We start from the raw sequence: 26338 nt of genomic DNA, 5'->3' as shown, positions 1-26338 counted from the left end.
TTAATAACAAAAGACTAAAAGAACATTTCCTCACTTTGTTATCGTGAAACTATTTCAGAATAAATCATTTTAAGCTCGTCTCTGCTTTTATTCACACTTTGCTCCTTTTATTCCTTCGTCACGTTTTCTGCTCTAATGACATCAGAGTGTTTTTTTTTCTACAGCTGTATACTCAGATGTTTTAAGGCCTCCGTTTGTTACTAATTGAGAACACAAGGCCGCTGGCTTGTGTCACTTTGCTGGAATCATCAACATGGATGTGTGCTCACTGCGTGCCCGTTTCCTGGCAGAGGCATAAGAGTGTGTGTGTGTGTGTGTGTGTGTGTGTGTGTCGGGGAGGGCGGTACAGTGGATTTAGTTTAACAAATCCAATCAGAGTGTAGCCGTAAATCTTGCTAATTAACCCCTGCCTTCACACCAGGCCTTGAGGACTGACATCATGGCCAAAGACAGACAGAGACAAAGAACTGAATTACGATGCGCTCCTCCTGAAGTGATGAGCATACTTAGCCTCAGCTAATTTATGACTGGACTGTCTGCCAAACAACCGACTTTGATTTTGTGTCATAAGACTTAACTTAAAGGTGAAGGAATGTATATTTTTTAAACTTGATATCAAATTTCAATGTAAAATGTAAAATTTTGTGAAATTTTACAGTCACAAAACAGGTTTTAGTTGGTTTGGAAAATGTATTCAAAATAAATGACAGAAGGAACACTTTTGGAGAACTATTTCAGTCCAGTTTCACACATAAGCAAATTTCTTCTGTCAGGCAATGTTCAAGTGACATGAAAGGAATCTCGACCTTTGAAGTTTAAAATGTCTTAACCGAGCGGATTTTTGTAACATATTTTCTGACGTCTAAATCAAACCACGAACAGCCGTTCTAACCATGTACTACTAACGCTCACAAGCTGCTTGTGACAAAGGTGACAAAGAGCTGTGAAAAATATTGAAACATCTATATATCAGCACCTTCCCCCATCCCCTCTTTTCCCCTTAATCAGCATCTACAGCCAAAAGAACGCTAACACAACATGGAAATATGCTGACACAATTAAACTTCAGCCTAATCTGCGTAGTGACGACAGAAAATGCCATCATTTTTACAGTTTTTGCACATGTCTATATAAAGTCTCACAGTTTTTGATGTACATAAGAGTGCCAAAACCAAATAATGAGGTCGGTAGAATAATGGCAGCATCTTTCTGTGAGGCTGTTTCTCTGTGACACGGCTGGGGGATTAGTAGAGACAGATTTAAGTAGTCCTTGTGCAAATCTCCAGAGTTCTCGGGATCACGGGCTGAAGCAAAGGTTTGCAGATCTTGAAAAGTCTGTGAAAACCCTGGAGTGATCAGGCCAGAGTCTTGACCTGAAAGCAGCAGAGCATCTCAACAGAATCCTAAAAAAAAAACTGTTTGAGCTTGAATGATTCTGTCAAGAGAACATGACAACGTTTCTAAAAGGAAAACTATCTGAATACTTGAGTAAATGGGATATTTCACTCAGATTTTTCAGTATTAACTCTAATAGATGTCCGTCCCTGTAATGTGAGTAGACTGATGAGTCCTGTGAAGGCTGCCAGTCATGTTGGTGTTTTAATCTATGATACTCGTCTCCATCTGAAGTAGGGATGGGAATTGATAAGATTTTTACAATTCCAATTCCATTTTAGATTCTGCTTAACGATTCGGTTCTTTATCGGTTCCCTTATCAATTCTCATTTGGGGAAAAAGGACAACAAACCGGTCGATTAGCATCAACTTTGTTTAGTTTAGAAGTAACAGGAGTCATGACCTTACAAACCCAACAACGGTGAGGTCCACATTGGTCTATCCTGGCCTGGGTAATTTAACTCTTCCCTGCTCTGGTGAAAGGAGAAGCTGGAGGTAGACGTGAACTGGGGGTAGTACCACCAGCCTCTGGCTCTGAGCCAGTCAGGCTCTGTCTCTCATGATTTCATCTAAATGTAATGCCTGAGAAGGCATTCATTTAACCTTAACCGTTACTAACAGCAAGTTTTACAATGAGGCAAATGGCGCTAACATGATAGGCAGTGTTTGTTAGTTAGTTAGTTAGTTACCTGCAGTGTTAGCCGAGGACATGCTAACGTTGCTAACGTTGCTGGGTTCAGATTCACCGCCGTTAATCATTCATTCATAGTTATTGCATGTTGGTAGTATTTCCTCCCTTTGGTGAAATATTCACTTTGCAAGTTGCCCCGTTGTCGTCTATTTTAGGGATGTGTAACCAAACTTTCGAGCGTTTGTACCGCTTAGGCGCCATGTTTACTGTTGACTGCTGGCTGCGCTGGACTCGCCACGCAACGTTGCGTGGTGACGTCATTCGCGCCCACTGGAATCAATAAGGGAATCGTTTGCAAAATCGCCAAACGATTCCAAGGAATTGAAACACAGGGAACCGGTTCTCGATTCCCATCCCTACTGATGAGTCCTGTAAAGGCTGCCAGTCATGTTGGTGTTTTAATCTAAGTCAACTTTCTCCATGATACTCGTCTCCATCTGAAGTCAGAGCAGCATGTTCAGAGGGGAAACAGAGAGCCGGACCACATTCATGATGGGTGACTTTCAGTCAGGATTTCTGTCCATGGAATGATGAACGGACCCTCTCTGTGCCTGGTTTACCATCAGCCTCCTGTGATTACTGACTACAGTAAAGCTGGCAACAGATGCTCAGCCCTGCTTTCACCTGAAAGGTTTTGCTTCCTCTTGTACCACGCGCCATCCAGCGGGGACTTCTCCTCAGCGATTTCATCTTCCTCCTCCAGCAAAACCTCCTCTGCAGCAGGAAAGGGAGAGAAAAGTGAAGACTTTCTATGCATTTGTCATACTTTTTGACACAGCAACACACCCACTCTTGCGTTGTTTCCAACAAGAGCCAAACCTGCTTTGCAGATCCATTCCAAGTATCCTGTAAGCTCTCTCTCAATCTGCTGCTGTCTGCGGAGCTTAAGAAACTCCTGCCTCTTCTCCACACGCTCTCGCTCCTTAGCAAATTCCCTGTTGAGACGAGCATTTTTTCATCCATAGACAGAATAAGTTGCATTAACCTTTTATCACGGGAGGTAGTTTAGATTTAGGGACTTTGCAAAGCTCAATTACAGGAAAAGTCTGAATTTTCAAGACAGAAATAAGTGGACGGGGAAGGAAAACACATACACTGGAAAAAATGCCCCTCCAAAAATAAGTATGTAAAACAACAAATACGAGACGTTTTTGCTTGAAATAAGCATCTTATTTCAAGATTTCTTGAAATAAGATGTGATTTTTAGGACTTTTGAGATAAAAGTGATCTTGAAATTAGCTTAAAAACCTCTTCAAATGTCAAAAAAAGCTTGTTTCATATGAAATCTGACTCAAAACAATTTGTTTTCAAGACTTTTTCATTTGAAAAAATATTCCAGATGTATTGTCTTCAAACAAGTCCCTATATCTGGCTGAAATGGTACTTGTTAGGCAGTTGTGTCTTATATTAAGTTGATTTTTTTCCAGTGTACATGTATCCCATTTGGCACTCTTACATATATACAGTGTTTAAGAGGCAAAAAAATTGCATCTTTCAGAGTTTTTCCCTTTTTTTCCCCTCTCAATTTAGACTGTTACACTTTTTATACACAAACTTTCATTTTACATGCATCACGTCACGAGAGTTTGTACATTTCTCAAGTGAGAAAACTTACCCCGATAGGACGCCGAGCACCAGATTGAGCATGAAAAAGGAGCCAATGATGATGAGTGGGACAAAGTAGAGCCAGTTCCACGTGTTTCCAACAACATCGTTGGTCTGAACACACATACAACACAGAGGGAAAACATTACCAGCACAAATACGGCAAATAATTGTGAGACAAACAATCTACACATTCTTTTTTAATTAGATTGTGGAGTATAAATGAAGCCATAAAGACATTTCCAAAGTTTTCATCAACAGATTAAATTAAATACATCCATAATGTCTCAACTCAGTTTACATCTGTAGTTTGTCTAGTTTCCAGATGCTTTCTTTTTCTCATTTGACATTTAATTTCCTCCTGGGTGCTGCCGAGTAAAAGAAAAAACGAGAAGGCTTATTCAGGGAATTCAAAAAGGTCACCAACACAAACAATTGTTTGTTAAACTTTTTTTACTATAATTACCCTTTAAAATAACTTGTATAAACATGTCAGCAGAGTATAAACTACATGCTTAAGTTAGAGAGATTCATTCATAAAAATAACTGAAAAAAGAAGTTTGTTTTTTTATGGACCAGCTTGAGCCGAGTGAATGATTATTCCATCCAACTCTCGCGACTGCCGTCAATAGAAAACAGTTTATTCTTAGCACAGAAAAACCTTTGCCAAGTTTTCTCATTTTAAAAAGACTAAAAGATCATTTGAAAAGCACAAACAATTAAACTGTCATCTCAGTCCGGTTCATACACAAGACAAAAATCCACAAACTCAGTCCTCTATCGCTGCAAAACAGAAACTTTTAGTCCGAACAAAGACTATTATTGTGCACAATCTGGTGCACAATATGGCAAAAGCAGCCTCTAATTTTCAGCTTTCAGATTGAGATTTCTTAACAATTGATCAATTGTTTTATGTTTTTTCTGCAGATGCTATGAAAGTCCATTTCTAAGTCAAAGTAAGAGCAAAAACCTTTTTTTTTTTTGCCCCACGACCACGAGGCTGCACCCCCAGAGACTTTCTGCTCCAACACGATGAGGTCAGAGTTAATTACAGCAACTATTGTCCCATTTATTGAAAAAAGAATCACAATCTCACAGTGTTGTTGACAGCGACAGCTTGGGAGACATAACGCAGACCTCAGAGCTGTGGTTAAAAAGACCAACTGGGGTCCTTCACTGGAAGAGTTTGTTTATAGTGTTTCAATGTCTTTCTGTCAATGGGGCTGTTTCCACTGCTAGTTTAGTGTTTACTGTTTGGTACAGTTCGCAGAAAATGATCATGGAGTGGCCAAAAACACATCTCCCACTCAATGACAACGTTGCTTTATGTAAATAAACAGTTTCCATGTCGACTTTCCAAGGTGACAATGCACAATGTCTGTTTGTTTTTGCAGCAGCTTCTCCGAGAGGCCAAAGAAATTAGCTTTGAGTCTCCACAAATGAAATGATTGATTCTGATTTTCACCTGTATTGACTTAAAATAAAGACGTTTCATTTTCAGATGCAGTGATTGAAGCCTTTACCATTTATGCCTCTGTGAGCCTCTGTGTGCACTGGAAAAAATCAAAGTCTTACCAAGTACATTTGTCTAATTTCTAGTCAAAATATCTCATTACACTTAATATCAGACACAACTGCCAAATACACTGGAAAAAATGCCCCTCCAAAAATAAGTAAGCAAAACAACAAATACAAGACGTTTTTGCTTGAAATACGCAAAAAAATCTGCCAGTGGAACGAGTGAAAATCGGCTTGTCAAGACTTCTTGAAATAAAATGTGATATTTAGGACTTTTGAGTTAAAAGTGATCCTAAAATTAGCTTAAAAACCTCTTCAAATGAAAAAAAAAAAGCTTGTTTCATGTGAAAAATGACTCAAAACAAGATGTTTTCAAGACTTTTTCACTTAACAAGATATTCCAGATGTATTGTCTTCAAACAAGTCCCTATATCTGGCTGAAATAGTACTTGTTAGGCAGTTGTGTCTTTTATCAAGTGTAATGAGATATTCAATGAGACAAATATACTTGGTAAGATTTAGATTTTTTCCAGTGCAAGTACTATTTCAGCCAGATATAGGGACTTGTTTGAAGACAATACATCTGGAATATCTTGTTAAATGAAAAAGTCTTGAAAACAAATTGTTTTGAGTCACATATCTTATGAAACAAGCTTATTTTTACATTTGAAGAGGTTTTTAAGCTAATTTCAAGATCACTTTTATCTCAAAAGTCCTAAATATCACATCTTATTTCAAGAAATCTTGACAAGCCGATTTTCACTAGTTCCATTGGCAGATTTTTGTTGCTTATTTCAAGCAAAAACGTCTCGTATTTGTTGTATTTTTACTTATTTTTGGAGGGGCATTTTTTCCAGTGACTGTGTGACTCTTTGTGCCTGAGAATGCTGCCACGCAGCAGCCTGCTGGCAGGAGGACGGACCTGCAGACTGACGGGCCGTGTGAAGCAGAGTGACATTTTGCAGACGCCAGTGTCGTAGCACCGCCACAAGCTGGCTGTAATTGTGATGGGAGGTCCGGGGCGGCCCGAATCAGTGGGCTGGAGATGTATATCCTGAGATGAGCACGTAAAAATGTGCAGTAGCACACCCTCTGCCTCTGCTGTCAAAGAGGATTTGTTGGCGTGAGCTTTGTTTCTACATTTCAAGCATTTCATCACCGTCTCATCTCATCATTCTACCTTCTCGTGTCTCTCCCTTTTGTCACATTCTCTTAGCATGTTGCATGTTCAGTTTTCATCTTGTCCCTCCTTCTCAGTTCAGCTAAGTTTAAAACAATTATTAGACAGTTTAATAACAAGACGTGACTTATAAGTGCATTCTGTCTAACGGCCAGTCTGTGGTTGCAAAAATAAGTTATTTTACAAAAGAAAATCTAAAGGAAAATGACTTCCCCGATGATTTATGATGTCATGAACCACTGTGTTAATGCATCTGTGGTCTTAGCTGCTAGCCTCATGTCTTATGTAATTTACAATAAGCTAGTTTAACTTATCTTTGTGACTAACAGTTAAGGCTGTAGCTTCAGTGGTTCTGAGGCAGTTAGATCCTAACAGTTTGGTTTTTACTGCAGCTGCTTCTCTCTCCTGACTCATCATAAACTGATGCTCTGTCAGAGGCCTGTTGCCCGAGTTTTCAGTGAGAAAGGTAACTCTAAAGTATCATTTTTGGGTGCAGGAAGGTCCTCCAAGCTGGTAATTAAACAGTCTTGGAACATGTCATGGCAATGTGGTAAAGGTTGGCAAAGCTTTCTGCAATAAAATGCATTTCATTGTATATTTAAATTCCTAAATATATTGTGTTTCTAACCTGAAAACCTTTAAACGCCCAGCAAAATTGTAGTGGACCAAGTAAGTCAATATAAAGACGAAATGAATAAACCAGGAGGGGTGAAAAACAGTCTTTTCCAGGTTAGTCTGGAGCATGAGTTCAAAGCTTTCGAGTCGGATTACTACGTCCCACCTCTAATCTCACCTCAATATGTGGCCCAAGACGGAAGGTGAACAATCAATCAACGACTTTCATGATAGACGTAGCGAGATTGGGTCGTTTAACGTAGCGACGCATACTGATCGGGAGGTGAATCGCCTTGCGTATCCGACATCCCGACGGAGAACTTCGTAAGGTTTAGTGACCACGGAGTCGGATTGACGGATAGCGACAGAGAAGCATACTGAGGCCTTTATTTGAGCAAGGGTAATTCTCCTTGGATATATGGCGCTGAATGAATGGGATCAGAGGCACAAAGCGTGTCATACCCCGGTATGATAGGTGGCGCTGTACCCATTCCAGCTGTTGCTAATAGAGCCACTTCCTGTTGACCTCTTCACCACCAACAACAACAACAAACTCAGGCATTGGAGAAAGATGGAGAACGCAGAGCAAGATGAAACTACGTCCCTCTACATTTGGTCTGTGATGAGCTGCTCGTTGCACAAACTCGATGCCCAACGGAGCATTCTCCATCGCGTTGTTTGTTTCTTTCTGACGGCGACAACAACAGGAATATCGTCTCCTTTGACTTCCGGTTCACGACCCCGGGAAAACATCTGGAGCATGCGCAGAACGCAAAGTCTGATTCACCGTCTACAGGCAGGTTTAATTTAACTTTCAGTTATCTCGGGGTCTTAATCCGATCGCGGGTAATCCGATCCAAACCAATTTCTTGTCAGATTAAGGTGTCTACATGCACTTAATAACTCAATCTTATTGTAATTTAGCCAATAATCCGATCCTTTCAGTTCCATGTAACCCCACTGAGTTACAGGAAGATAACTGCCTATAGATAACTGACTGTAAAGGGTACCCTATGCATTACAAAAAACAACTTAAAGGTTTCATGACAAAGCAGCAGTAAGCCTCATTTTGGGAGCTCACCAATCTGACCACCTGCTCAGTTTCAGAGCAAGCTCTGGTATTGAACTGTTTGCTATGTATCTCCCATTAAAGGCAGTGTTTTGCTTGGGGCTTGAACACCCCCAGCTGGGCGAAGTTTGTGAGATGTTGAAAGAGCCGAAACACCCAGTAACCCCAGGCAACGTCACTGATGACGTGTCCAGACGCATCGAGAGGATGAAGCAGATGAACAGTTTACCTTTTCTCTCCATTGCCAGATGTTGTCCTGGGCCGCTGTTGTTGCTCAGAAGACATTTTTCAGAAGCCGGTCAAAGTGTCGTGAACAGTAACTGATGTCAGAGCTTTATCATTTGGTTGATTTCTAAAAAAATACTTCCTTACACTTTGGACGGTGAGCTTGTTGCCACCGGTAACATCTCTACAGGACTTTTACCTTTCATGCCATGAGCTCTGAGGATGTTGTGGTGTGCCATCTAATCCAGGAAAGAGAAAAAACAAAATAAAAAGCCCTATATGGCCTCTGGGCATCACAGAAGGACATCCATCACTTAAATTTATCTTATGTCACTTCCAGATGGAGGGTGTGATCCACTATGGTATGTAACAAGCTGCCTCTGGCACCACGAGCCAAACACATCTGCGGTGCCATCTACATCTAATTTACAGATGTAGGGCAACATTTTATTTAATATATATTTCTTAATATTCAAGCTGAAATATCATCTCTGGGGTGTGTGAAGCTATATCGAGAAGTAAAAAGGAAGATTTTTTTTTTTATCATGCTAGAATGACTTTTTGCAAATAAAGTATGAGAGCGTTGTTTCAAAACCAAAGCGCCTGCAGAGTCTGAGCTGCAGCTCGTGGTTTTTCTGCAGTTTCTCTGAACATTGCACGGTCTGACCTTGGGGTGAACTTGCTGGGACTCTTGGGAAGTTTTGCAACTGTCCTGATGGTTTTTTGCATATGAATAATCTTTCTCACCGTAGAACAATGGACTCCAAATTGTTTGGAAATAACCTAATAGCCCTTTCAGATTGAGGGGCAGCAACAATTGCTTCTCCAAGATAATGCTGATGTCTTTCCTCATTGACATTGTTCCATTTGAGTTTGCATTCACCACGTTTTTTAGACCAGGTGAGGACCAGATGAGTCAATATTATGTCCTGATTTGTGGAACTATACAGCTAGAATATTGTGTGCTAGTTTATGAAACAACTGGAACGATCACTTTCTAAAGCATTAATTAGGTCTGGTTTCTTCAAATATATTATCAATTTAATATCTAATACTTTTTTTCCCCCTAAGGAGACCAATACGAGTCCAAATGTTCATAATTTTAAGAGTAGGTGGGCTTAATGTGTAAATAACTGTCAGTCCACCTCTTTGCAACGGCCGGGGGCTGTGATTGGCTGCCACTCCATTGCATGACATCTGTCTCTGTGTTCGAAAACAGCATACTTCTTCTACTACTCATACTAACTTTTTAAGCGAGAAGTTCCCGGATGCATACTAGATTCCCCTAAATGTTGGGTATGCATCATGAGGTTACTACTCATACTCAAACTACCCAAGATGCAACGTAACGTGACGTCGCCGATCGTCACTTCCTGTCAAAACGGCAGTTACAAGCTAGCTACAACGAGGGTAGGTTCACTTCCTGTTTTCAAAACAAAAGCACCAATTGTATGGTAATGGCTTTCCCTATGATAAAAGGCAACGGGTATTTTTTTATTTTGTGAAAATAACCAGAAGTGCGTTGCTCACTGCGGCTAGCTTTAGTAGCGCCAAATTCGTGGGAACAAAATTGTAAATAGCCGGTATTTTGGCAGATTTTCAACACGTTGGGGATCTAAACGACTACTTTCTCGCCTGAAAATGTTTCAAATGTTGCTAAAGTTTACAGAGTTTAGAGCTTAAGAGAAATCAGCTTCAAGCATTTCGGCACGGGCAGGAGCGAAATGCATTGTGGGTAAACGCTCTGCATACTGTCTGATCGATCAGTATGTAGTATGCAGTATGTAGTATGCGGTTTCAAACACAGCCTATGAGTGTGTGACCCTGTGCATGAGCATGGGTGTGTCCACAGGTGCCAACCTGGATGGGTTAAAAGCGGAGGACAAATTATGTGTGAATGCATGACAAATAAATCTGATCTTATGATCTTATCTCATTCATCAAGAAAAAAGGAAAAAACGAGTACAAAAGACTAAAAGATGAAGCCTCTCTGAAATGCCACGCAGACCTGATTTAATCACACCATGTGTGTCCCTTGGCGCTGCTCTATTTTTTGCGAGACTGTGACAAGCGCCGTGACTGACCTGACAGCCAAAGACGCCTCCCTGACAAGGTCAAGGTGCACCTGATTCTGTGACTCACACAGCTCTAATGAAGTGGGAGGAAGAGTTCCCTGTGACCCCTTTGCATCTCACACACACATTAAATCACTCAGACCTCAATAACCGGATGCTGCAAAGCGAGGCTGTAGAGTCAGTGTGGTAAATCAAAGCATGTAGGAATACTGGTGAGTCTCTCTGGAGGTACAAAACAAAAATGTCCGACTCTAAGGGTTGTTTAAGTCTGATCGGTGCCAAATTATACGTGATATCAGCCCTTTTAGCTAGTTAAGAGAGCACAGACAAAATAACCCACAATGTTTTAATGATGAAATATAATTGGCTATTTGTGTGTGTGCGTGAAGTTTGAACACGACGCAGCAGAGGAAGCATCGCTTCTCATTTGAAAGCAGCCATTAGACGGCCAGGGGAGGCAGAGGAAAAGTAATAAAATCACGAGCCATGAAATAAAGATTACCATATTATCAACCCTGTGAAACCACCCACAGATCCTGCTGCTGCTACATCGATGTCACTTCCCCGCTGACTGGCTCGGAGCACTCACAGTGCAGCATTCACAGTGTGAATCAACGCGGCGCTTTGATATCTTTTTGTACATCCCTGCCTGGCATTGCTGCCAAAAGAGAGAACCAATGGTGGGTATCATGTCAAGAATTTGAATATGAATGATATGAATTACCAAGACAGAAAATACAACTTTATTTTCAGGAGGGAGCGCAGAAGATGAAGTTGATCATTAACAGCCTGAGAGCAGAAACTGCTCTGAGGTCTGGTGGTACAGCAGACTTTAGTTTTCTTTGCCAGATGGCAGCAGAGTGAGCAGGTTGGTAGCTTTGATGGCTTATCTCTTTTACCATCCGTTGGGCTCACACACTTCACCTCCTTTACAGATGCTTGGTAGATAAGTTCTGATGATGATGGATTGAACAGTTTTTTATCACCATCCACAGAGCCTGACAACAGAAGTAATCTTACAGTCCTCCTTCCAATAAAATACAGCTCTCTGTTCATCTCCCTTCAAGGGTAGAAACAGCCTCACGTGACCCACAATAAATAAAAAAAACATCAACAGGGATGCCGGAAACTTTTACACAAGAGACTACTGCAGAGATGGGACCAAGTCACACATGTGCAAGTCTCAAGTAAGTCTCAAGTAATTTTTTCTTGGACAAGTCAAGTCAAGTCAAGTCAAGTCAAGTCCTGTAATAGGTCAAGTCACCCTATTATTGCAATTTTACCTGCAGAATCTGATCTTAATAAAGTGAAAAGACAAGATATAAGTAACTGTCAGTAAACATCATTGGCCAACGTGTCCAACCTGTCCACCCCGTATCATATCAAGCTAACGTTAGCTAACTACCGACTAGGCTAACAGGATAATATTAGCTAATTCGACAAGCACTTACTGGTCAGAATGGATCTTCAAATGACGAACAAAGTTCGAAGTTATGCTAGATGCTTAACACTCAAGTCATTCAAGTTATCGTGTCTCAAGTCAAGTCAAGTGCCGAGTCTTTAACTTCCAAGTCCGAGTCGAGTCTCAAGTCTTTTATTTTATGTCAATTCAAGTCACAAGTCATCAAAACAGCGACTCGAGTCGACTTGAGTCCAAGTCACAGTGACTTGAGTCCCTATCTCTGGACTACTGCCAGTTTCCTGCCAACACAGAGCTTCCTTTTTCCATTAACATGATCTTGCTCCAATCTAACGAAGACCACCATCAATTTATCTGTATGTATCTTTGCCAAATATCCTTTTAAATCCAAACTAAAGCCAACCTGTCCTGCAGGGCTCTTAGAAAACTACAATGGGAGAATGATGTCAGAATTAAGAAGGCAGACCTGATAGTAAACATGGAAATGTATTGTAACTGCGCACATATAAAACCCAATGGAAAATTACATATCTACAGACAAAGGGTAATTTTGCCTTTAGCGATCGTCCCTGAAAGATGCAGTTTTCACTTAAAACTCACTATTAGTGTCAGAACAAGAGAACTTCAGCCGATATACAATGGAGAGATGAAATCTGAATGAAAGCCCAGCAAATTACAGCATTCTTTTTTAGAAATAATCTTTATTACGCGTTTCTGAACAGTTTTTTCTGTTTTTATCCACCGTTCTACACTTCAGGAACAAGCTCTGTGTGGTTTGCCAGTACAAATGACACTGATTGGACTGTATTTTTCAAAGGCTCTGCAGCAGTTGGGGATTAGCATAAGAATCATTAGCATAAGCTGAAATCTAATATGCCTTCTATAATATGCCTTCCCCTTTCCTCCTCCTGGTTAATATTTAGAATATCAAAAGGGAGCATTGATTATTTTCGAGGAAATTCTCTTTTCATCCCTGGTTCTCTTGTTGGATGAACTAAGTTCACTGAAGGAACATTTTAACATGTATCAGAATCTTTATTATTTACAATAAAATCATTTTATATGAGACGTACTGCAGATGCTACTGAGCATCTTAAACAAGCCTTCCAAAGTGGAACATCTGATTTTTATTTGATTTCTACAACTGGTTACATTTAGTGTGCAACCAAAGAAAAAAACATTGTAGCCTGTCCAGTTGATTCTATAATCATATGTCCATTATGAGGTCTACCTGATGAGATTAATTGGATTATAGCTATAGTTGGGTTATGCTCCTTATTTGAGCAAAGGGCAATTATCCAAGTATATAGGGGGTTAATAAATGGAATCATTGGCACAAAGCGTGTCATACCCCGGTATGATAGGTGGCGCTGTACCCATTCCAACTGTTGCTAATAGAGCCACTTCCTGTTGACCTCTTCACCACCAACAACAACAACAAACTCAGGCGTTGGAGAAAGATGGAGAACGAAGAGCAAGATGAAGCTACGTCCCTCTACATTTGGTCTGAGATGAGCTGCTCGTTGCACAAACTCGATGCCCAACGGAGCATTCTCCATCGCGTTGTTTGTTTCTTTCTGACGGCGACAACAACAGGAACATCGTCTCCTTTGACTTCCGGTTCACGACCCCGGGAAAACATCTGGAGCATGCGCAGAACGCAAAGTCTGATTCACCGTCTACAAGTGAATTGTTGTTGCTGACATAATAACCTCAGATGAGATGTTTGGTAGTGTGACCTTTAAAAAACTTGGTGCTGTTTAGGCCCTAAATGATGCTCCGTGCAGTGTAGATCTAAGATTTGCTACAAATTAGCATATTTGATTTTCTCAGTTTCGTTCTTGCCCTGTTTTGCTCTTTACTACATCTTTAATTTGGTCATATGCTGTCATAAACCCAGTGATCCAGATCACTGAATCTCTGCACTTCACCAAGTTAACCGATTTTATGTGGAAATATGTAACATAAGAAATTAAAGGTGCAATAAACACTCTACGAATGAATTATTTAACCGGATTAACCTGAAGTTGTCCAGCTGTTATCAAGTGGTTTTAATGGAGTGTGTGCTGCCATCGGGATATTTTAAATGAGCATTTTTCAGCATGAACAGGCCGCAGTGTTTTGTACTTTGCTCCGCTCAACCTCTAAAAGGCCAGCAGGTATATGACATGGCTTTGTATCCTTATCAAATAAAATGCCATTGAATTTAGATATGTATGTTGATCTCTTGGGACTGGTTGGCGGGGGGAGACCAATGCCTTATCCCAATGGGAATCAGATAGAGAGTTATTAAGTAAAATGAGATATTTTGACTAGAAATGAGACAAATATACTTGGTAAGACTTAGATTTTTTCCAGTGTAGAAGTCTGAAGACATCTGATGGGTGGATGAGGAGTCACATGGGTTAAGAGTGAAATGCTGAACTTGAATAGGCTTCAAGTAGACCAAGATAATGTGAAATAGCAGAAAAGGAGCATGGGTGAATTTGAATGAATGCAATGGAGAGTGCATGCTTGTCCGTTGCCAACTGATATCCTTAATTTACAATTGTAGATGCACTCAAACACTGTAGAAGCAGGGGGGAAGAGAAAGTCTATGACAGCATGAAATCAGAATAGCATTCAGGCGGGGGCTGTGCTCTGTAGATTGTTCTTTCCCGTAACCCGGTGTTAACCCCGCAGATTGATGACTGCGCTGCCTCTGCCTGGAGGGGGATCACTCAGACCTTCTTTCTTTAATGGTGCAAAAGAAAATGCAGAGTGCCTCTCACCATCATTACCATCTTGCTCCTTCCACTCCATCTTTCCTCATCACTTCCTCCCTGCCTTCCGCCCACTCCTCCCTATTTCCTTCACAAATTCAACTCCCGTGGCGAGGCCACATTGAAAGAGTCCGTGGTCTTCCAGCAGCTGATGTACACTGGAAAAAATCAAAGTCTTACCAATTATATTTGTCTCATTTCTAGTCAAAATATCTCATTACACTTAATATAAGACACAACTGCCTAACAAGTACTATTTCAGCCAGATATAGGGACTTGTTTTAATACAATACATCTTGAATATCTTGTTAAATGAAAAAGTCTTGAAAACAAATTGTTTTGAGTCACATATCATATAAAACAAGCTTTTTTTGACATTTGAAGAGTTTTTTAAGCTAATTTCAAGATCACTTTTATCTCAAAAGTCCCAAATATCACATCTTATTTCAAGAAATCTGGACAAGCTGATTTTCACTAGTTCCATTGGCAGATATTTTTGATTATTTCAAGCAAAAACGTCTTGTATTTGCTGTTTTTCTTACTTATTTTTGGAGGGGCATTTTTTCCAGAGCAACATCACCTGCAGGAAACAAACTGAGCTTAATCCCTGCAGTTCCAAAATTTTATGAATCCAGAAACAAATCTCAGCCCTTCAGGTGTTTCTGTGTCAGCTCAATTAAGCATGCAGCCTAAGGAAATTCACATCTTAAATCTCAATCTACCTGAAGACCATCTGGATTAATCCAACCACATAACCTGGATAAAGCTATGCGAAGGTTGAGCCTTCTGCTCTGTTTAAGTACTCACAGCAGTTCACTTTGTGTGGGCCGACACTGATGCCAGCAGATACCTCAGTTAAAAAAAAACCTCTGGTTCCGTCTGTCCCACCAAATAAATGGTGGATCAAAAGGAATAACAGAGCAGGAGAAGAAAATGGCCAAAAAACACCAAAAAAAGAAGTTCTGTCTGCGAGAAAAGACGTTTTTTATATCACAGCAATGTGAGGCTGCAGTGTTTAGGGTAAAGAAGAAGAAAGGGAGGTTGTTCATATGAGGAAGAGTAAGTAAAAGAAAAATCAGGATGGATCTGTGAGTGGCTCACAATCCTGGAGCAGTTAGAGACCTTCTTCTGGGATCAGATAGCAGCAGGAAGCTGTAAAACGACACAAAGAGAAGGCAACGTACTCATGGAGTAAAAATCAAAGGTAAACAGAAGAAGAAGTGGAATCAGATGAATGCGTCAAACAAAAAAAGAGAATAAATGAACGCGGGAAGAGTTTATCATTCTCTACATGTAGCACAGAATTTACGATGGATGCAAATGTTTTCTCATCTGCAGATGCATTTCACTGCGTTTGGACCCGACTGTGCGCCTCTCTCCTCCTTCAGAGGCGGATTGCACATTCCCGCTGATTCACTGATGATTTTGCCGTTTGTTGCAGTTTTGCAAAGATTCTGAAATGAATGACACGGGGAGGACTTAAAGGGATAGTTCGCCTCTTTTGACATGAAGCTGTGTGACATCCCATATTAGCAACATCATTTATGAACATCTTCTTACCCCCTGCTGCGTCCTGTGAGCAGAGTTCCAGCCTCGTTTTGGTGTTGATGAAGGTAGTCCGGCTAGTTGGCTGGGGTCCCGAAAATAAAGCGTCTTGCTTCTCAAAACAATATGCGTTCAAAAGAGTAATACATAGGGATGGGAATCGAAAACCGGTTCTTGTTGAGAACCAGTTCCCAGTGTTTCAATTCCTTGGAATCGTTTGCCGATTTTGCTAACAATTCCCTTATCGATTCCAGTGGGCGCGAATGACGTCACCACGCAACGTTGCGTGGCGAGTCCAGCGCAGCCAGCAGTCATCAGTAAACATGACGCCCAAGCGGTACAAACGCTCGAAAGTTTGGTTACACATCCCTAAAAAATATGACAACAGGGAAACTTGCAAAGTGAATATTTCACCAAAGGGAGGAAATACTATCAACATGCAATAACTATGAATGAATGATTAACGTCTGTGAATCTGAACCCAGCAACGTTAGCAACGTTAGCATGTCCTCGGCTAACACTGCAGGTAACTATCTAACTAACAAACACTGCCTATCATGTTAGCGCCATTTGCCTCATTGTAAAACCTGCTGTTAGTAACGGTTAAGGTTAAATGAATGCCTTCTCAGGCATTACATTTAGATGAAATCATGAGAGACAGAGCCTGAGTGGCTCAGAGCCAGAGGCTGGTGGTACTACCCCCAGTTCACCTCTACCTCCAGCTTCTCCTTTCACCAGAGCAGGGAAGAGTTAAATTACCCAGGCCAGGATAGACCAATGTGGACCTCACCGTTGTTGGGTTTGTAAGGTCATGACTCGTGTTACTTCTAAACTAAACAAAGTTGATGCTAATCAACGGCTTTCTTGTCCTTTTTCTCCAAATGAGAATCGATAAGGGAACCGATAAAGAACCGAATCGTTAAGCAGAATCTAAAATGGAATTGGAATCGTAAAAATCTTATAAATTCCCATCCCTAGTAATACATTTGCATCACAAAATCGTCCCTCGTCAGACCTCACAATCAATGCGTACAGCCACCTAGCGATAGCCGCACCTGTTACGGTGTTTATTGCTCGGAAGCAGGGGACTGCTCGGTCTGCACAGTTTACACAGCCCGTAGTGATATGAAGGGAGAGAAATAGCGCCAAGCGATTGTGAGGTCTAACTTTTTCTGGATGAACGATTTTGTGATGCAAATGTATTACTCTTTTGAACGCATATTGTTTTGAGAAGCAAAGTGCTTTATTTTTGGGACCCTAGGAAACTAGCCGGACTACCTTCGTCAACGCCAAAACGAGGCTGGAACTCTGCTCACAGGACGCAGCAGGGGGTAAGAAGATGTTCATAAATGATGTTGCTAATATGGGATGTCATACAGCTTCATGTCAAAAGAGGCGAATTATCCCTTTAAAAGAGCAAGAAGGCAGATTACATTCGGAAGGGAAATGTGGGTGAATTTCAGGCTGGAGCGAAGTAAAATGATAATTAGATTTTTAACAATCAAATAAGACGGCTGTTGGTGTTCAACCTGTAAATTGAACAACCTTTCTTCATTTGGAGACATTGTGGTGTGTATCCATCTGCATTTATCTCTTTAAACACCTCATTAACACCATCTCCTCCTCCACCTGCTCCCCACTCCTCCTTCTGGTTGCAGAACAATGTGTGCCTGTGTGTGTTTTTCTGCATCTGGATTTCTCTCATAATCATTAACTGTTTTTGCTCTCTTATGTATCAACTCAGTAATAACACTGGAAAAAATGCCTCTCCAAAAATAAGTAAAAAAAACTGCAAATACAAGACGTTTTTGCTTAAAATAAGCAAAAAAAATCTGCCAATGGAACTAGTGAAAATCGGCTTGTCAAGATTTCTTGAAATAAGATGTGATATTTAGGACTTTTGAGATAAAAGTGATCTTGAAATTAGCTTAAAAACCTCTTCAAATGTCAAAAAAAGCTTGTTTCATATGATATGTGACTCAAAACCAGGGGTGGAAAGTAACGAATTACATTTACTCACGTTACTGTAATTGAGTAGTTTTTATGAGTAATTTGTAATTTTCTGAGTAGTTTTTGAAATGTGTAATTTTTACTTTTACTCGAGTACATTTTGACCCAAGTACTTTTACTTCGCTACATTTGAAACCCCTCACGTTACTGAGTAAAACAAATATTTATGGTGAAAAATTAAATGCGGGCGGAAATTTAAACAGCTGTCCCGGAACTGAAAGTCAATAGCTGGGTTTCATTTGACGTCACTTCTGTATTTTCTAAGCGCGCGAACCTGGTGGTGGGCAACTGGAGCTGGGTCCCATTGAAAACACTGTGTTTTGTCTGCCACTTTTTTTGCCCAAAATGCCTCAGTTTTGTGCCGTTTTTGGATGTTGCAATCGGTCTAACCGAGAGAAGGGAAAGGGTTACTATCGAGTACCTAAGGTAATCGCCCATAGAGGTGAGAAATGGAAAAAACTCACAGAACAACGCCGTAAAAAGTGGATAGCTAACCTACGTTTACAGACTGGAGGAGCTGAATCTGCAAAAGCTCGTGTCTGCGGTGACCACTTCGTCAAAGGTATGCGCGAAATCTAACTGTTTTGTAGTAGTGCAGTAAAGTATTATGTTGTTAAATGCCAATCAACAGTAATGTAATACGGGCTACATTTGGGCTTTGTTTTGAAGGCTGCCCCAGCACGTTGTTGGCTACCGAGTCAGTGGACTGGGCTCCGACGTCAGTATTTGGATATTTGGATCTCGGCATTTTATCAAAACATAAACATTTTTTATTGTTATTCCACAATGAAGTCCCGCAGGTCAGAGGGTTCTGGGGAATTGGAGGGGTACCTTGCCTGTGTGTCGGAGAGCATGGACCTGCTGAACTCCTTCCCAAACATTAAGAAGCTGTCTCTGAAACTCAACACAGGCCTTCCAGCCTCAGCTGCCTGTGAGAGGCTTTTTAGTTCAGCCGGGTTGCTCTTCACAGCAAAGAGAGCAAGACTTACAGCAAAAAACTTCGAAAATCAGCTGCTGCTGAAATTGAACAAGAGCTTTTCCGGTCTAAAGTTGTAGATTATTGGCAGATTTGTGGGATCCTGTGGGCACTGTATTTTGTATAGTGGGATCCTGTGAGTATTTTGTTTTATTTTGAGATGTGGGATCCTGTAGCATTTTATTGTGAATAGTGGGATCCTGTGGCATTTTAGTTTGATTTGTGGTATCCTGTGGGCACTTAATTTTGTGTGCATTTTGTTTTTTTAATACTTTGATTGTAGTTTAAATTTCTTTATTCTTATCATAGTGTTGTCCATTGGACAATAGGACTGAAAATGGTTTGCACTTTATTCAATTCAATTAAATTCAAAAATACTTTATTTATCCCAGAGGGAAATTAAATGTTGATGTAACTCAATTAAATCAAGGAGTTATTATAGATGCTGATGGCTGTGGGCAGGAAAGATTTCCTGTAGCGGTCCGTTTTGCATCCAAACTGAAGAAGCCTTTGACTGAAGAGACTCTGTTTTCCGATAACAGTCTCATGGAGAGGATGTTCAGGGTTGTCCATAATTATGGTACAAGTTGTGACTGTCCTTGTGAGGAAGTATGTTCCTGAGCCCAGTTGATCTTTTGCAAGTGTGGATGTGCACTTTAATACACCTCGAAATAGATTAAAACAACTTGTACTGAATTTGATTCATGACTCATCCTTTTTTGCATTAAGAAACTGAAAGTAATTAAGTAACTTTTACTCAAATTACATTTTAAATTAAGTAATTTTGTACTTTTACTCAAGTAAATTTTGAGATGGGTAATTTTACTTTTACTCTGAGTAGAATTTAGGCAAAGTAAAGATACTTTTACTTAATTACAATTTTTCAGTACTCTTTCCACCTCTGCTCAAAACAATTTGTTTTCTAGACTTTTTCATTTAACAAGATATTCCAGATGTATTGTATTAAAACAAGTCCCTATATCTGGCTGAAATGGTACTTGTTAGGCAGTTGTGTCTTATATTAAGTGTAATGAGATATTTTGACTAGAAATGAGACAAATATACTTGGTAAGACTTTGATTTTTTCCAGTGAATAGTAGTGGTGATATAATTGATAGAGGATTATTATATATTTTCACCCGCAATACGATGCTGTACAACTTTTAACTCGGTAAAAATAATAAAACAGATACAGATCTGGGTCAAAGAGTCACTGTGGGACTGGCACAAACACTTCTGCTTGGCTTAGCAGCCCTCATCCCCGAGGGAACTGGGTTTTTCATGTTCAAGAATAGTGTTTTTATAAGGCACAGCGATGCTTTTGTCTGCCCTGAAAAAAACTGAAGGGAGCTGGTATTCAGATAACAAATCTGTCTGGTGACGGAGCAGAAGAAAGTACAAAAAGCATTTAAGGCTGGAGCGGTGAACCCAGTGAAACAGCAGTGGAAGACGAATCATGGACTTTCAGTCCACTTATTGACTATTTTTGGACATTTAGTCCCCATCTGTTCCCCAACTTCCTCTCATCAATAATTTGTGCTGTTAAAATGCAAAGATCAACCACATTCTAACCACAACTAATACAAAATTGATAGCAATCATTGCCCTGAGTAAATTAACAGATAGACAAGAGCAACGAGGAGAGGATCCCTTTTCCATCCATCCATTTTTTAATGCTCATCTTAGGCCGTGCAACAGCGGCAGCAGACTGAGCAGAGGTTTCTGGACCTCCTTCTTACTGCCGATCTCCTCCAGCTCCCCTGATGGAACACCAAGGCATTCCCCAGCCTTATGAGAAATATAAACCACTTGATGTATGCTGATGACTTAGTGGTTTTTAGTCCAAGTTCAGCTGGTCTTCAGAAGTTGCGTGCGATGTGTGTTTGGTATTTGGTGAACTTCATGATGTTAAATTCAGCCCATCAAAAAGTGCCATTCTGATACGTTGCACTAAAGAAGACAAATATAGGGTTTTCCCTCATTTTAAGCTGTCTGGGATCTTATTGAACATCTCTAATGAAGTAAAATATCTCGGTCATGTGCTGACAGATGATGAGGACATTTACCGTCAGGTTCCAATGTTATATGCTCAAGCTAATGTTCTAGTTTGGAAATCTGGATATTTTTGTATTTGTTTAGATCATATTGTACCTCACTGTATACGGCACACTTACGGTGCGATTATAAAAAAGCCAGCCTTCAGAGATTGGAGGTGGCTTATAATGATGCATTAAGACTTTTGTTAAAGAAGCCCAGATGGAGCAGTGCCGGTGAACTGATTGTGTCTGCGAATGTCAGCTCTTTGATGGCTGTTTTAAGGAAGCTTATGTATACATTTATTTGCCGGCTAAATGAGTCTAATAATAGAATTATCCTACTGTTGACTAACATTAAATATAGTGCAGTAAGATATACTTCTGTATATTGGAAATATTGGTATGGTTATTAGTATTATTATTATTTTTTATTATTATTATTATGAATGTTCTTTTTTATGTACTTTTATTATTGATTGTTTTTGTATGTGATTTGGACTACGAGTCTTTAATAAATCTATCTATCTATATAGTTCTCCAACAAGTCTTTAATCTGCCCCCAAGTCTCCTCCGAGTGGAGCATATCTGAAACACCTCCAGAGGTAATCCTGAACAAATGGTCAGACCACCTGAACCAGCTCATCCCTTATGATTGTGCTCCTAATCCTCCAGTAAGATGAACCCAGCTCATTTCAGCAGCTTGGATTCACAATCTTATTCTTCTGTTCACCACACCTGGCTTTGGGGGGAGCTGGAACATAGAATGACTGGTATATTTGCAGCTTTCAGCTCAGCTCTCCGTGCACCACGACATACCAATGCACTGTATCTCTACAGAGTAGACTCTGTCCATCTCCTGCTCTGTCCTCGCCCAACTCTTCGGCAAAACCCAAAGATATTTAACTCCATCACTAGAGGCAGCGACTCACTCCTGACCCATGATGGGAAATCCACCCTTTTCTGACTGAGGACTATGACCTGAGACTTTGAGTTTCCCCATAAAGGTTATAAAAAGAATCTGTAACAAAAGCCAGCATCTTGTTTCAGGTGTGCAGGGACGTAAAAGAGCCTCCCAAAGCACCTCCTGTAGCACATCCCCAGAGACTCAGTCAAAAGTCTCCTCCAAAGCACACGAAGACTCGTTAGGCAAACTCCCACTTACCCTCGAGCATCCTTGTGTGGGTAAACATCTTGTCAAGTATTTCCCGATCAGCATCTTACTCTGAGAGTTCTACAACAACCTGGATCCCTTTTCTCTGAAAGCCCAGCCTGATTGGGCAAACACGCACACAAAATGACCGGCACCCAAAGTTTTGTTGCCAATCCTTTGCAGAACAATCACTCACACGTTTACCTTTCATGAGAAAACTAATGGCCACCTTGGGTGCGCGTGCCTCTGAGGTGTCATGTTGAATGCTTACGACGGCCTGAAACGGGTATTTGTCTTTACTGTTACAAGGCTGCTGAAGTTTGAAGTGGTCTCAGCTAATGGAGGTCCTTAATTCAAAACTTTCCGTGTGCATTCTGCTGAAATTTCTATGATGCTGAATCAGATTGAGGATCAGCATCTTTATCATCACAGGTGAGGTAATGTTCACCGCTCATGATTTCAGTATTGATTACATCCTGTAGCATGTTAGTACGCTGAATGTGTGTAAAGACACGTGCACACCAGTGTTCTATCTGCAGGAAAAGTTGCGGCTCACTGTGAGTTGCACTGCATGAAGTTTGTCTCGGGACGTTGCACCTATTTCTTCATCTTGTAGAGAGTGAATGTGTCAAAAACCCACATTATTCAGTTGTTTGTTCAGAGCAGTGCATGTACTCCGGTCCACATGGTGATAATACACTTCCATGTGTAACAGCAGTGTTTGATGCACTTCATCTCATCCTCACACAGACTTTCTAATCCTGTTTTTATGATTTTTAGTTGTACAATTCCCACTTGAACTGATTTATTCATGTTTTTTAACAACAAGTTTCACAAGCACCGAAAGCCTTCAGCTTCAAACTGACCGAAAAGAGACTTGAGTTCCTTTTTTTTCATGTACTTTCTGTCCTCACTAACAACATGCATACTTCCTCATTTTCTCTGCATACATACAGAGACAATAAGACTGAGCAGGTGCTCTGCATCCACTGTGCAGTTGCTGCTACATTATCATCCGTGCAGAACCCAGCCTCACATCTGACACACTGAAGTGTTTACATGTGCACCAGTTCTGCTTCAGGGCACTTGCTTACAGAACACACACACACAGGTATGATTTTACATTAGATAGGTTTAATGATTTACGAGTGGTGGGTATAATGTTGGAAACTACGAGCCTGTATGCTAATTCTGAAACAGACAAATTACTCTCCACTTCAGCCCCTGCTCCATTCAAAGTACTCTGGTTTTAGCTGCCCCTGGGTGGCAATAAAGTATGTCTATGTGAACGTTATGCACTTACGGGTAGCCATGAAAAATAATGTATGGTTAAATAACTCTATTCCTGAATAAAGTATTGCTTTCTCTAATTCATTTCAAGTTTTATTAATGTCTCCCAGAAGCAGAAATATTCAATAAATCTGAAATACAGAACTCAGAAAATGGCTAAATGCTGCTAACGCAGTAAAGATTGTCCTGACTGTGACCAAAGACTAATATGGAGAGGAGAAATAGATAGACCAAAGAAATTAAGCTTATTCAGAGTTTCTGGTGTGAATAGACTCACGCTGTAGAGGATGTCCACCCAGCCCTCCATGGTGATGCACTGGAACACAGTGAGGACTGCAAATAGGATGTTATCGAAGTTGGTGATACCAAAGTTGGGTCCGGTCCAGTACTCTCTGCAAACGGTCCTGTTGGGACACATCCTGGCTGGTGGATCAAATCCACAAGGCCAATCAGCTGCTCTCTCACCTGATCAAAGGAAAATAAATGGAGAAAAAAAAAAATCAATTTTCATTTTTACTAGGGCTGGGCGAGTTAACTCGTTATTATCGCGTTATTAACTCGTTAATCATTTAACGCCGATAAATATCGATAAATTGTATCGCGCATTAACGCAGGTTTTATTATTTAATTTATTATTGTAAAAGTCTTTTGCTCACAGGCTTTTATTTTGTAAAAGTCTGCTGCTGTCTGCTGCGGAACCGGAAAAGAAAGTAATCGGCGGATCCACCAAACATGCAGAAGGGTACGGAACTTTTACTCGGCCATTTTCATTTTAAAGTTCTTCCAGACGGCGGAGTCGACAGAACCAAAGTCATCTGTAAACACTGCCAAGTTGAATTGTCTTCTCAGCGTAGTAGTTCCAGTCTAAAATATCACTTAAAGGCAAAACACACAACTGATAGCAGCAAGTCATTCAAGGAAACAGACAGTGGAGCGAGGCTTCTACATAAAAACTACAGAAAGATGCTGATGTTAAAAGTGTGTTTGCACAACAAATGTTACGGCACTTTCATTCATATGGCAGCACATTTAAAATAAAACTACTTTAGATTCATTTTAGGATTTTGTGTACAAATCAGTGTTAATTTCGTCAGCTTTTTTAAATTTAGTCTTAGTCTTAGTCACAATGTCGAAAATCAATTTTAGTCTTCGTCAAATTTTAGTCATTTTAGTCATTTTAGTCAACACTGTACAGAATAAAACTTCTCCACACACTGCTTCTCTTTTTCTCTATTTTATTTATATAACACTGTGCAGAATAGAACTTCTCATCTTGGCCACCACCAGCATCGGCAGCATGATGAATCATTATCATGCATGCAGGTTGTTTTGTTGTCCTTCGCGTTGTAAACAAAATGGTTCCATACATCCAGGCGTTGTTTTCGCCCAGCTCCAACAAACCGTATACCGGTATCCGAGCCCGACGCCATGACTGGACTGCAAAGTTGAACTAGCTATGGTTAAGTTATAGCTTGCTATCGGCTACGTTACTTGACTGATTGAGCCGCGCGAGGCACTGTGGGACAGGCGCCGTGCAGGGACAAACAGGGCAACAGCGCGTAATCTTCGGAAGTTCAAGAAACATTTATATTAACAATTACAAATTAATTATAAAGAATTACATTTTTTAATGTCCATTCGTCCATGGCTTGTAAATTTTGTCTTGTCTTAGTCTCGTTAACGAAAATCATTTTTTATTCTCGTCATATTTTTATTTTCTGGAAGCAATTTTGTGCGTCATCGTCTCGTCATCGTCACGGGAAAAAGAGGCGTTAACGAAATATTTTCGTCATCGTCCTGGTTGACGAAATTAACACTGGTACAAATGCGATTAATTGTGATTAATCAGGGAAATCATGTGATTGATTAGATTAAAAATTTTAATCGTTGCCCAGCCCTAATTTTTTACTTTAAATACGCTTCTTCAAGCTAAAATATAAATCTTCAGATTTCCAGATCTTTGGACTTATATGATTAAATCATCAGAGTCACTTCAACGGTTATATGCTGAAATCTGCCTGTTCTTAGTTTATTTTTACTAAACTGTAGCTGGGATAACAGTGGCCAAAATGTAATTTTTCCCCCGAAGCTTAGTCCAGCTGCTTAATGTGTCTCATGATATCAGAGAACAGTCCTGACCCTTGCATGTGCCCAGCTCAGTTTAACTCGTTCCTCCAAATCAGGACCACTGAGCGCAGTCAGCCTGCATGGTGTGAATTTTAGGGGGTCACTCCATCCCTACACACCTGACCCTCACTCGTTATGTCCCAAAGCCCTTCTCCAAACACCTTTTCGGATAAAAGGCGTTAGAAGTTTAGACCTTGGGGTTAAATTTGTTCATTTTTGGAATTCTTGTGAAAGCCAGTGACGCCGATGCTTTCTTAAACCCAGAATTAGAATATGGTGTAGCATCAAACATTAACCCTAACCCAGCAGGTCTGGTGTTTGGTCAGCTTGCACACAGGCACTGTTGGTGGAAAAAACCTTCATGGACAGTATGGAAACACAAGTCTCCATTTGTATCAAGGAATCAAGGGTTAGCAGACCTACAATACAACATTCAGGGCCAACCGAACCTTATATATAGGAAATAATTGTAAGATGTCAATTATAGACAGTCTGATATTTAGGGCTGTAGCGATACACTAATCTCACGATACGATACACGATATTCAGCCAACGTTGCGATTCGACACGATTCGATACACTTACATAACTTTCTGGGGGGAAAAAAGGGACAGTGTGATTTGACATGAATCCTCGCTGATTGAAGAAC

At 40.4% G+C, this 26338-nt stretch overlaps 1 protein-coding gene across 5 annotated transcripts in view; it reads right to left on the bottom strand.

Moving 5' to 3' along the window:
- The window catches only part of cacna1bb (calcium channel, voltage-dependent, N type, alpha 1B subunit, b), a 189270-nt gene that overhangs the window by 84591 nt on the left and 78341 nt on the right, over window positions 1-26338 (bottom strand). For all 5 annotated transcript variants that reach the window (XM_075455633.1, XM_075455632.1, XM_075455635.1 and 2 more), the window contains exons 8-11: window positions 23840-24027; window positions 3702-3805; window positions 2906-3021; window positions 2711-2800 (exon numbers count right to left, since the gene is read on the bottom strand). In XM_075455633.1, the coding sequence (XP_075311748.1) occupies window positions 2711-2800; window positions 2906-3021; window positions 3702-3805; window positions 23840-24027 (498 nt within the window). The remainder of the gene's footprint in view (window positions 1-2710; window positions 2801-2905; window positions 3022-3701; window positions 3806-23839; window positions 24028-26338) is intronic.

Source organism: Odontesthes bonariensis, chromosome 22 (assembly GCF_027942865.1).
Source record: "Odontesthes bonariensis isolate fOdoBon6 chromosome 22, fOdoBon6.hap1, whole genome shotgun sequence".
NCBI lineage: Eukaryota > Metazoa > Chordata > Actinopteri > Atheriniformes > Atherinopsidae > Odontesthes > Odontesthes bonariensis.
This window is presented reverse-complemented; position numbering and strand designations above follow the sequence as displayed.